The sequence below is a fragment of the Barbus barbus genome, assembly GCF_936440315.1.
Source record: "Barbus barbus genome assembly, chromosome: 22".
Lineage (NCBI taxonomy): Eukaryota > Metazoa > Chordata > Actinopteri > Cypriniformes > Cyprinidae > Barbus > Barbus barbus.
Window position 1 is genome coordinate 11,735,359 of NC_136750.1, and position 12,472 is coordinate 11,747,830.

The 12,472-nt window shown below is 36.1% G+C and overlaps 1 protein-coding gene across 1 annotated transcript in view; it reads right to left on the minus strand.

Moving 5' to 3' along the window:
* Positions 1–7,566, minus strand: part of LOC306887958 (ATP-dependent DNA/RNA helicase DHX36-like) — a gene marked incomplete at both ends in the record, with an annotated part of 73,451 nt that extends 65,885 nt beyond the window's left edge. Inside the window, 6 exons of the mRNA XM_079446017.1 lie at positions 1,028–1,107; positions 1,538–1,708; positions 1,879–1,917; positions 2,000–2,237; positions 2,338–2,477; positions 7,519–7,566. Coding sequence (XP_079302143.1) covers positions 1,028–1,107; positions 1,538–1,708; positions 1,879–1,917; positions 2,000–2,237; positions 2,338–2,477; positions 7,519–7,566 — 716 coding nt within the window. The remainder of the gene's footprint in view (positions 1–1,027; positions 1,108–1,537; positions 1,709–1,878; positions 1,918–1,999; positions 2,238–2,337; positions 2,478–7,518) is intronic.
* Between the last annotated feature and the right edge of the window lie 4,906 nt (positions 7,567–12,472).

Here is a 12,472-nt window from a genome sequence, read left to right on the forward strand (position 1 = left end):
AATGTTATGTAAGCTAGTTTATCATTGTAACGTTTTGTTTTATTGTTGTTGTGCTTTTTAATTAAGAATAACAATGAATCCAGCTTTTGTTTTAGTCTTAAAAAGTGAAAGGTGTATAGATAACCAAAACAGACAATTATCTTTTCTTGTAAAACGTGACAACAAGATCGCAAATTTGAAAGTGAAATTGAAAGCGCAAGAAAAAAGGAATTCCTCTTCACAAAATTTAAATCACAAATAATACTGATGAAAAAGAACGGGTTGAATGTTGAACACTTTCGTTACCATTTAACTGTAAACTATGATAAAAGTTCATCAGCATGCATTGATTAATCAAATGAGAAAGTAACTGAGAAAGTTAGTGGCAAAAGTGCGACCAGTGGGAAGAATGAGTCTAGAGCCCTGCGCTTTCGGAACTGTTTCGCGGTAATGGCAGTACACAAAGCAGCGCAGCACCAGACTTTGAAATGTTCATGTTTATTTAATAAAATCATAGCTTTTTGAAGTTTAATCGTCACATTAAGCTGTATCGCAATTCCGGTCTGTACCCAAATTTAAAACCTCTTGAAATCATATTGAAGACTTCCTTGTACAATTTAAGACTTTTTATGACCTTAAATTTGACACAAGTAAATTTAAGACTTTTTAAGCGCCCGCAGGAACCCTGTTGTGATCAAGCTACTCCACAAGAAGTGAGTATAAGGTTTTTTTATGAATCTTTGCAAATCGCCTTTCCTAATAATGTGCAAGTTAGCACGTTCCTCGGCTAAATGAGGCTAAAGTTTACAGTCTCACGAAAACGGCTCATCACCCCACGGGAGAGCAGAGCTCATTAGCATTTAAAGGAAAATGCACCGAAACGGGTCACTGTGAACAGAGGTAAAAAGGGTGTTGTTTTGCACTAACATTGAGAAATGTTAAAGTATGTTATAGACTTTTATTAAGACCCTAAAGAATCATATCAACTTGAGAAAAATGGGCATCCGATGATCCCTTTAAGAATGACCTGCAGATCTGATTCACATACCTTTGCAGACGGATCTGATACCCACAGGACTTCCCCTCTCCCACAGACTCTGCCCGTTCTGCAGCCACCCTCTCAGCAACCTAAGCAAAATACATACTCTCAGCCTTACATCGTTTCCAAAAACTAGAAAAACAGATGTTTTTTATGTTAATTATGTAGGAAGAGTGGGATAAACTGTGCCACTTTTTACTTTCAAGTTTTCCTCTAATAAAGGAGAAAGAAGAAAAAGAGGCCCAAATAACTTTATTTTAAATAAATGCTGTTCTTTTGAGCATTATATTAACCAAAAAAAAAAAAAAGTAACAATTTCCACAAAAATATAAATCAGCACAACTGATTCGATATTGATTTTTCAACATTGACAATAAGAAATATTTCAGCAGGAATAGATTACAATCTGAAATATATTAAAACAGAAAACAGTTATTTTAAATTCTAAAAACAACTCACAATATTACTGTTTTAACTGTATTTTTTATTAAATATATGCAGACAGCATCTTTTACTTACAGATATGGCGCTGATACGCCTTGGCTGTGTGCAAACCACCCTGCAGAGAGAGCCCATGCCTCTCTCAATGAAGTCATCAAGGATGAATTGAGTAACCTGGGTGGTCTTCCCACAGCCAGTCTCTCCACTGATTACCAGTACCTGGTTAGCACTGATTAGCCTAATCAGCTCCTACAGTAAGACAAAGACCGAAAGAGGCATTAACTAAAAACTGTAACTTCCAGTGGGTGATAGCTAACAGATAACTTCTTTTACACATTAAAACTAAAGACTCAAAGAGGTTAAAAAAGACCATCCATACACTGTATGCATAAGCAGCAATCACAAAGGGTGACATTTACCTCTCTCATCCCATAGGAAGGCAGCTTCTCTCTGAATTTCTGAAAAAGGAAATGTCACAATAAAGCTAAGTCGTAGGCAAAAGTGTTAAGGTTTAGTAAAATATTTTTCAGTCCGTCTCACCAGCATATCAAGGTATCTAGCATTATCGTTTTTCTTGTTCTGAGCTTTCTTGAGCTCCTCATCCAGGGAGGATATCCGCCCAACATCTTGGAATAAGTACTCCAGGTCAGTGTCTTTAAGTTCCTCTTTCACACTTGCTTCCAGCTCATCCTCATTCTCCTGTTTCTCCTCTTTAGGCTCAATTTTTGGCACTTTTACAATGTTCTGAGGTTCTGGAGGATCATCTCCATCAAAGTAACTGGAAGGCAGACACAATTCTGTTAAGTCTGGAAAACACAATTTTATAATTATTTGATATATTCATGATTCCCATGACTATGTGAATATTGCATTTACACCTGTGGCCACTGGGCTCCTCATTCACCCTCCAGCTCTGAGATGTAGAGTGGTATGTGTCTCTGCCTGCATCTCTCTGGACAGAGTTCAGCAGCTGAGTAATGTGCTGCTCTCGTTGTTCATCCATCTGAACAACAGCCCTCTGAAATGACACAGCATTCTCATGATCTTAAAATCATTTTTGATTAATAGGCTTTTGCTTAAACACCTGACATTTGTTTTGTAGACAAAAAGGAATTGTGCCCAAGCATGAATTTATTACAAAACTGACCAATGGTATAGTATACACAACCTCCTTCTGTAAAGTTAAATGTTTTAATTAATATTTTTTTTAATTCATAACTTTTGTGTCCATCTTATTTGCGATTGATAAACATGCATTACTTATTATGCCAGCCACTGACTTATGTTGCAGCTTTGCCAAGTAACGTTACTGTAATTCAACTATATGCATAAAAATAATAATTCATGCCTCTGGACTGATAAAGCACCGGACAACGATCCCATTAACCAGAGCAGCTGTTGTAGTTCTGATGCAGGTTCAAAGATGATAATGTGTTAAGATGCCACTGAATGTCATTTTTTACTACGTTTTACATTCCAACATAACGTTATTTTCTCAAATGTCGTATAAATATGACGAACATGTTTTAGCCGAGGCGACTAATAATGACGTCTTGGAGTGCGATTGGTGCTGGCTGCGCATGCGCTGTAAGTTCAAATTCAAAGCAACGGTGCTGTCACTTGATTTTTTCCCCTCTCCTCTCCCAAATCCCTATCAATTATAGACTTGAGATATAACAAAAAATAGACCTAATTTTGTTTTTATTATTATCTCTGTTCATATGTTTTATTATTTGCATCAAAATGACTGCTTATTCCAGCCTAACATTGCTGGTTTAAGATAGTTTTAGCAGGTCTCCCAGTCTGACAGCAGAAAGTGGCCAAAACTAGCCAACAGATATAATGTATTCATTTATTTAAAATTACTGCCTAAGGCATCATAATACTATTTTGTATTTGAAGGCCAGTGGCTGCATTCACCCATGTAAGTGACTTGGAGAATGAATGCATTATCCAAGATCACCTTAACCTATATCCTTGAAAAATCCCCCATTTCATCCCACTATCATCTGGAATATAGTCAATTAACAATGTAACAAATTGTTGTTGTTATAACACAAAATCATGTACATACACAGACAAAAATACAAGGCTTTCCAAAACAGCAGTGTCATACTTGTAATGTTCATCTCAAGACCTAGAGATAATTACGTTCACACAGTATATACCTTGATTGTGTAATCGTCTAAGTCTAAGAGAAGTTGTCTCCTGTTTTCCTGCTGTATCGTGCCCCTGATAGCACACATACATCTCGGAGACGTCTATTTGATGTCTGCATTTACATCTGCAGGACGTGCTTTTTAGGGTGTTTGCTCATCTGCAATACGTCTATAGGACGTTTCCTTTTAGATGTCAAATAGACGTCTATTAGGTGTCTTTAAGATGTTTATGATTTAGAATATATGTAGAACTGACATCTGAAAGACGTCTGCCAGACGTTTGTAGACAGCAGATGCTTTCCAGATCAAGAGATCTTTAACAGACATCTTGCAGACGTACGTGTGCTATCTGGGGCAGCAGCAAACAATATAAAAATGGAATTAACAAAATGAGCTGTGTTTACTCCTATTGAGAGTTGGACTTTCATGCAATTGTTGAATGCTTATATTTTAATTGGTCTATGCACATATTGTCATTAGTGTCTTGTTTAAAGGCAGCAGAGCAGAGGCAGGGAGTAACAGGGAGGTGTAACAGCTACTGTTTTAACAGAAAGCAGGGAGATAATTGGAACCCTGTGGCGTTGTGATGGGAGAATTGCGTGGGGAAGGTGTGGAGGAATTATCCTGCGGAAGTTTCCAGACTCTGTCATGAAATATGTATTAGATCTTTACCATCACAGCAAGTCCTCATTTTTAAATGAACCTACACCCACCATTCTTTCTCTTCTGCTCTCTTTCTGGCTCTGTCCACACATTCTACCACAAACATAATTACACCTTTTATCTGAATTGTATTTTCAATAAAATGTGTAAAGTCTCCAAAGTAAAAATAACATTATCTGTTTGAAACTAGACCTGTTTTACTCCAAGGCCCCCACTTTGTCCACATTATTATTAAAATAAAAGTGTATATTCATTATAAAACTCCAATTAATTTTTTTACATTTTATGAACAGCCTGCTAAAACACTAGCATAGCTTTTGTTTTGGTTTTGGATGCTTCTCTCTGGCTTAACCAGCTAGACCTCTAGTCATCCAGCTTCACAACAAAGATTGTGCTGGCTGATAAGAAAATAAATAAATAAAAGATCACCTTCTAAAATAACATGTAGAATAGCTAGGATACTAGCATGTGTTTAGAGTGACAAAAGCAACCCTTTAAAGGAATATGATGGGCAGAATTGATGGTGATGGACTCACATTTTTAAATGTGTGTATAAGTCTGTGAAAGTTTAATTCCTGGTCCAGTTCAGTCTAGTTCAAACTTGAGAAAAAGCTTTACACGCTGGCTAACTAGCTTTACACTCCACCCACAGACCAATGGTATTACTCTGAAGCTTAAGCCTTTACATTATTAAGCAGTCAAGGGAGTCAGGGGTCTCTGACAGTGATATCTTTGGCAGGATGTGACAGTCTGTGAAGAGCGAGAGAGAGAGAGTGTGTGTGTGTGTGTGTCATGTCTGTCAGTGAGGGATTAAAAGGTGTTATTTTAGGATAAATGTGGTACAGAAACAGGAAGTAATAGGAACTTGTGACTTGCCATCACATAAAAAACCATGATGATTAGAGCTTACAGCTCATGAAAGTCAAAAATCGGTATCTCAAAACATTAGAATATTTCCTAAGATTAATCAAAAAAAGGATTAGCAAAACATAAAAGTTCAAGTTCTTTAAAGTATGTTCATTTATGCACTCAATACTTGGTCGGGGCTCCTTTAGCACAAATTCCAGCATCAGTGAGGAATGGCATGGAAGTGATCAGCCTGTGGCACTCCTGAGGCACTATTGAGCCTTCAGCTCGTCTGTGAGTCATTCTATATTTAGGGGTACATTTCAGGTCGGCCAAGAAGTCAGAAAATGAGTATTCTTTTTTTTATCAATAAATTAGGTGGTTGAATAATATATCCCCTTAATGTGCTAAATTAATTATTTGGCAAGCTTAAGCTCTAATGTCTTTTTAAATATGTTAATGAAAATTAACGTTTGATTCATTATTTTGTCAACTGTGTTACGGACAAATGCTGTGTCAAATGAAAGATGAATTATGAAATGAATTACCACGTGTGTGATAACACATTTGTTTGAAGGTTTTTGAGTCTATTCATCAGAGTATTTGATGTTATCTGTCTAATTGATTTGAAAATATGAAGTTGGGGCATCATAATGGGCGTTCTGTGAGATGCTATCATGAAGAATGAAACTTTCTTCAACTTAAATCCAAAGTATGCTAAATTTAGCATTATTCGCCATCCTTACCAAAGACATCCATCTCCAGAGATATCCCTATCGTTTTGTCTGACGGTTTAGTTCACATTTAAAAGATTTATAACATAAAAACCACACATAACAAGTTGACAAAGTAACACAGTTGACAGGTATGAACTTAGTGCCCATAAAGCCATTTAAACACACACACACTATAATAACATACATTATAAAGTTAATGACCATTTAATTTTATAATAATGTAATATAAAGTTTTATAATGCATCATGACACTTCAAGTTTTAAGGACTTGTTCAATAACATCATAACACTTTATCAGTCATGACTATGTGGAAATTAGGGTGACCATACATGCCATTCTTCCCGGACATGTCCTGGCCAGGATTTCTATATTGCTTTGATTCAAATTCCTCGAGAGCATTTTGAAAACATAAGGAACCAAAAGTCATACACCACACGCAAACAAAGCCAAAACCTAGATATTTTAGGCAAAGTAGAAATCCTAGCCAGTACGTGTCCGGGAAAAATGGCACGTATGGTCACCCTACAGAAACAGATATATGCCAAATCTATAATATTATATAGGTTTAAGTCAATCATGAGGAATTCTGAATGCATTATAACCCTTGACAAATGTGAATATAATGTGTATATAATATTATGGATAGGCCTACTGAGTTCATAGAAAGTGTAGCTGTGATTAGATCAGTTAAGTTTATCCATTGTAATGCAAATCATGGTATTTAGGCAATTCCTGTGTAATTTCCGTATAATAACAATAGTTTGTGAATATTTTTTATTTATCAACAGTACTCAGTGGGAGCATAAATTGACCCACAAAAGTTGTTTGCACCGCACTCTTTCGTCGCTTGATCTTTCGTTTAGGCGCGTTGATCCATTAAATCACTTATTACACAAAACCATGATCCACACTCACATGTAATAGTCTTTTCTTTTCATTTTATTCAACATTTTATCACCAATAGGACAAGGACACATACGTTTTGTCACAAAGGCCTTCTTCGGTGTGTATAAATTGCATAAATTGACCCTGAATTGCCAACAATGTCAACCATGTTAATCCTTCAACTGAGTTACAGTCCATCAACTGAGTTACAGCTGATGGATAACACAGTTGACAGATAACACAATTGACATTTCGGCCATTTTAGGGCCTTGTGCAAACTGCTGACCTTGGACTAGTAAGTACAAACCTTGATTAACTTATGTTTTTATATTCTTTCTCTGCATATTTATAAATATAACATGTGACGCAAGTTCACCAGAACATGTTGATAACACAGTTGACGGTCAATTAATCTACTCTACGTGCAGACAATAATATAGATAAAATATTGAAGAGGAGAAGTTATGACTTTCCACACTGTCTTCAAACTTCCCTCCAAAAAAGGAAAATACAGCAAGTGATGTTGGACATGTGACTTTGGAACAAACCATTGCTGATTTAAAGGGCGTTTTATAGTGAGTAACACAGTTGACACTGATTTCTCTGACATACAAAACATGGATGATTTAATGTAGATGCATGAGAAAAATATTTTTTAAAACACCTTTCTCATAATTTAATGATTATTTTTTGCACAAATAATTATAAGAAATATATACAGAAAAATTTATTTTAGAGCCAATCTGAAGCGCAAAACCTCAGATTTACCAAATCGGACAGCACAAAAACAGCAACTTCCAGTATAGAATAAGCCATTTTTGCAAGATAAAAGATGGATATCTGTTGAATTTTTGTATTAAATTTATTAGAAATTTCCCCTGATATAAAAGTGGTAATTGTTTGAAGTGAAAAGTTAATGAAAAATTTGTAAAATTGATAATAGGACATGACATGCACCCCTAATTATAGAATCACTCCTGTATTGTTGGATTGACTGTTTCTCATCTTTCTCTTGAAAATATCCCATAGATTCCATATGGGGTTCAGGTCAGGCATGTTGGCTGGCCAATCAAGCACAGTAATTTCATGTTCAGCAAAGCACTTGGAAGTGGTTTTGGCAGTGTGGGCAGGTGCTAAAGTCCTGCTGGAAAAGGAAATCAGCATCTCCATAAAGCTTGTCAGCAGATGGAAGCATAAAGTGCTCTAAAATCTAAAATCTCTTGGTAGACGGCTGCATTGACTTTGGACTTGGTAAAACACAATGGACCAACACCAGCAGATGACATGGCAGCCCAAATCATCACTGACTTCGGGAACTTCACACTGGACCTCAAGCAGCTTGGATTCTGTGCCTCTCCACTCTTCCTCCAGACTCCAGACCTTGATATCCAAATGAAAAGCAAAATGTACTTTCATCTGAAAAGAGGACTTTGGACCACTGAGCAACAGTCCAGTTCTTTTTCTCCACAGCCCAGGTAAGATGCTTCTGACGATGTTTCTGTTTCAGAAGTGGCTTGGTAGCCCTTTTCCTGAACATGTCTGAGCATGGTGACTCTTTGACTCCAGCTTCAGTTCACTCCTTGTGAAGCTCTCACAAGTGTTTGAATCAGCTTTGCTTGACAGTATTCTCAAGCTTGCGGTCATTCCTGTTGCTTGTTCACATTTTCCTACCCAATTTCTTCCTTCCAGTCAACTTTGCATTAATATGCTTTGATACAGCACTCTGTAAACAGCCACCCCTTTCAGTAATGACCCTCTGTGACTTAACCTCTTTGTGGAGGGTGTCAATGATTGCCTTCTGGACCATTGCCAAGTCAGCAGTGTTCTCCATTATTGTGGTTTCAAAGAACAAGAGATACCCATAATTTATACTGTATGGATGGTCATTTATTGAAACTCAAATGTAAACATTCTAATATTTTGAGATACTGAGAGATACTTTTGTAGTGTTTTACTTTACATGTAATGAATCTAAAATATATGAAAGTTTCTCTTTTTGAAATAAGTTACAAGAAAAAATGAACTTTTTTCACCATATTCTAATTTTCTGAGATGTACCTGTATATCCGTCCATCTCTTACTCCATTAATTTTCCTTGTGTGTTCTTACATTTTTAATAAACACATCCCGTCCCTCAGTCAGTATGACAGGTTGTTCAACCAAATCTTTTTTATTAATGTTGTGGATCATCTTGTTCTTACTTTTACTCTTTAATCACCACCTCGGTCACTCTCTGCTAATTTAACACCCCTATTTTCAGTAGCCTGTCACTCTTTCTCTCACTACACAACATCTCCTGATAGCTTTAGATGTAACTCACAGTTAATTGCTTTAAAAACACAATCTGAATGTAAGGCACCTGAAAAGATTTTGGAGGGGGCAGGGGAAATAGCTGAGATGAAACAAATGGAGGAAAGATGAGTGACTCCCATCAGCCTGCAGTCCCTCCAATGCCCTGTGGCTGCAGAAAACAATGTCTGCAGGGGGGAAATGTGCACGGTCCTTGAAACCGTGGTTATATTTCATATATTTATGAAAGTTTTAGAGAGGCCTGTGGATAATAAAAGTACTTGTAAAAGTTTAGTCTTGCAGGGAAATTTAAAAAATAATAATGTCACGGACTCTGAAGTGAAAAATTTCATAGGGGAGACACACATTTCTCAAAGTAGGTTTGTTTTTGTTTGCTGACCCAAAGTATAAAAATAGTTTTGAGGAATTCTATTTATATTCCTGTTCTAAATAAGACAATTAAAATCTAAGAATATTCTAATTAAGAAAATGATTAAGAAAAAAACAAAACATTTGTGCCGTTTCTTGAAGATGGCTAAGGATTCAGCTGCTCGGATTGAAAGTCAGTGAAAGTGATTTTGTGCCTCTTTGGGATGGCACAATAATGTGTAGTTCACTTGCAGAATGCAAGCTTCTAGAGGGCACATAGGTCTGAAGAACTGAATTTAGATAAGTGGGTGCAGAGCCAGAGGTGGTTTTGTAGGCAAACAATAATGCCTTGAATTTTATGCGAGCAGCTGTTGGTAGCCAGTGCAAATTGATGAACAGAGATGTGACGTGCGTTCTTTTCGTCTCATTAAAGATGAATCTTGCAGAGGCATTTTGGATTAATTGTAGAGGTTTGATGGAATTGGCTGGAAGACCTGCCAAGAGAGCATTGCAATAGTCAAGTCTGGACAGAACAAGAGCTTGAACAAGGAGTTGTGTTGTATGTTCCGAAAGAAAGGGCCTGATCTTCCTAATATTGTATGAAGCAAATCTGCAAGACCGGGCAGTTTTAGCAATGTGGTCTGAGAAATTCATCTTATCATCAATCACAACTCCAAGGTTTCTGGCTGTTTTTGAAGGATTAATGGTAGATGAGCCTAACTGGAAGGTGAGATTGTGATGAAGCGATGGGTTAGCTGAAACTACAAACAGTTCTGTCTTAGCTAGGTTGAGTTGAAGGTGATGGTCCTTCATCCAGCAAGAAATATCTGTTAGACATGCTGAGATACATAGATTAGAACATTCTTCAGAATGTTTATCTGTCATTCCTTTTTGGTTTTTAAATTCAAATGTTTTATTATTTCTGTTTTATGTGTTTATGGTTTGATTTTTATGTACAGCACTTCGGTTAGTCTTGTGGCTGTTTTTAAATGTGCTTTATAAATAAATGAACTTGAACTTTAATATGCATTTATAACTTTAAATGAAATATCAGATAACACACTGCAATTATGTCGATCAAAATAGGTGTACTTAAAAGCAAGTCTTTATAATAAGCAACAAGATTATTTAAATATAAACATTTTAAAATGTTAAAATTAAAATAATCTTTTTAATTTGACTATTACAAAATGTGACTTTTTAAAGAAACAATCATAAAAGTGTGCTTTCTTTAAGTACACTTAAATTATATTTTATTGGTATTACATGATCTGCAAGTGCAGTTTTTAATACACTTTTAAGATTTAAAATACAATACATTTATTACAATTAAAAGCATCTTATTTTTCAAAAGAGAATGACTAAAAACCTTTTGTAATTACTGAGATATTGCCTGTGACAACTAGCCCCATACTCCCCTACAATAAGCAAATAGTAAATTATTGTATGAAGACATTAAAAAAAAAAGAAAAAAAGAACTGAATTAGTAGATATTGAACTGTTTCTGTCCTTGCACAAAATGGAAGCTATAACTTTGCAAGAGTAGTTTGCTATCTCAAAAACATCATTAGGTATCCAGACATGGGTATTTCTGTCCCATTTGCAGATCATTTATATAGAGACCACTGGGAGTTTGTTCAGTGAACAAATGGGAATAAAACCCATCTACACTCTTGAATGAGGCAATTTTCTGTAAATAAGTCTTTAATGAGAACACTGGATAGATGAAAATTATTTTGTAGCATTATGGCTCAGCTATTTTGCTGCTTGAAAACACAACAAAGACGAATGACAAATAATCTGCTATTCTGAATACATAACATGTATAAACACACACACAGAGAGAGAGGGAGACATTTGACATTTAACAATAACACGAAATCATATCTACAGTGAATTATTATATATTATAGTTATTAGAGCTACATGAGCCTTCACGAATGGCCTTTGCATTTAATTTTCCAATTTTTAAATAGTAGATTCACATACTGATTCAGCAGAGCTCAAATGAAAAGCAGCGTTATCGTGCCGTCATTTTACTGGGATCCACTGAATCGTCCATGAATGGTCCATTTGAGAGCTGAATAGATGCCAGTATTGAATGCAAGCGAGTGGCCAGGGTCCTGTTTCTGATTGCAGAAGCAGTGCGCTGAAAATTCCTAAGTGGCTCAAAAATGAGCACATTTGCACACAAATTAACACCTAAAATAGGCTCATGCATCACGCTCACATCTACATTTGTGAAATGTTCCATTGACAGAATCTCTTTAGCTTTTTCTCAGCAGTCATGTCGGGAATGCATATAAAGCAGAGCGTAAGTTCAGGGCTTTAGTACAACAAAAAAGATGTAAAAATACCACACCAGAAGCAAGCATACATACAGCTATCAGCATTTACATATTCATACATACTAAGATTGCAATTAAAGGAATGTTCTTGGCCTAATGCAAGTAATCAACAGCATTTGTGGTTTTATGCAGAGCAACATAATAATAATAAAATAATAATAATAATAATAATGATTTGAGATGTACACATTTGGAATGTTTTAATTCAGTATGCCATATGGTTTCTACCTGAGCTAGAATACTAAAATGCATTTATTAGATTTTTTTCCTTGCACACACGCCCTCGCAATCCCGTTCTTTGTCTGTCTCAGCACAAACGCACAAACTCATGACAGTATTTATCCTTCTCTGTTCAACTCTGTCCTCAAGCTTTTCTGTCTATGCTCTTACATTTGCATTCAATAAATCACAGAACATCTGAGAAGCGAGTTAAGCCCATTATCCTTTGTAACCAATAACCTTCATTTCAGCATATACGTTACTTTCATCCACTCAAGGGCTTCAGCTTTATTCTCCAGTGCTTCAATCAAACCAAGACATCTCCACTTCTAACCATCCGAGAGTAACCATTACTGTCGTAACCCCCGATCTATCGTTCCTGAGGCTTGAAATCAAGGGCAAATCTGAACAAACCAACTTTCTGTCTCATCTTAAGATTTGTTGCATCCCTGATCACATTTTAGTTGCATGTTAGCATACAAATCACTTCCCTTTCA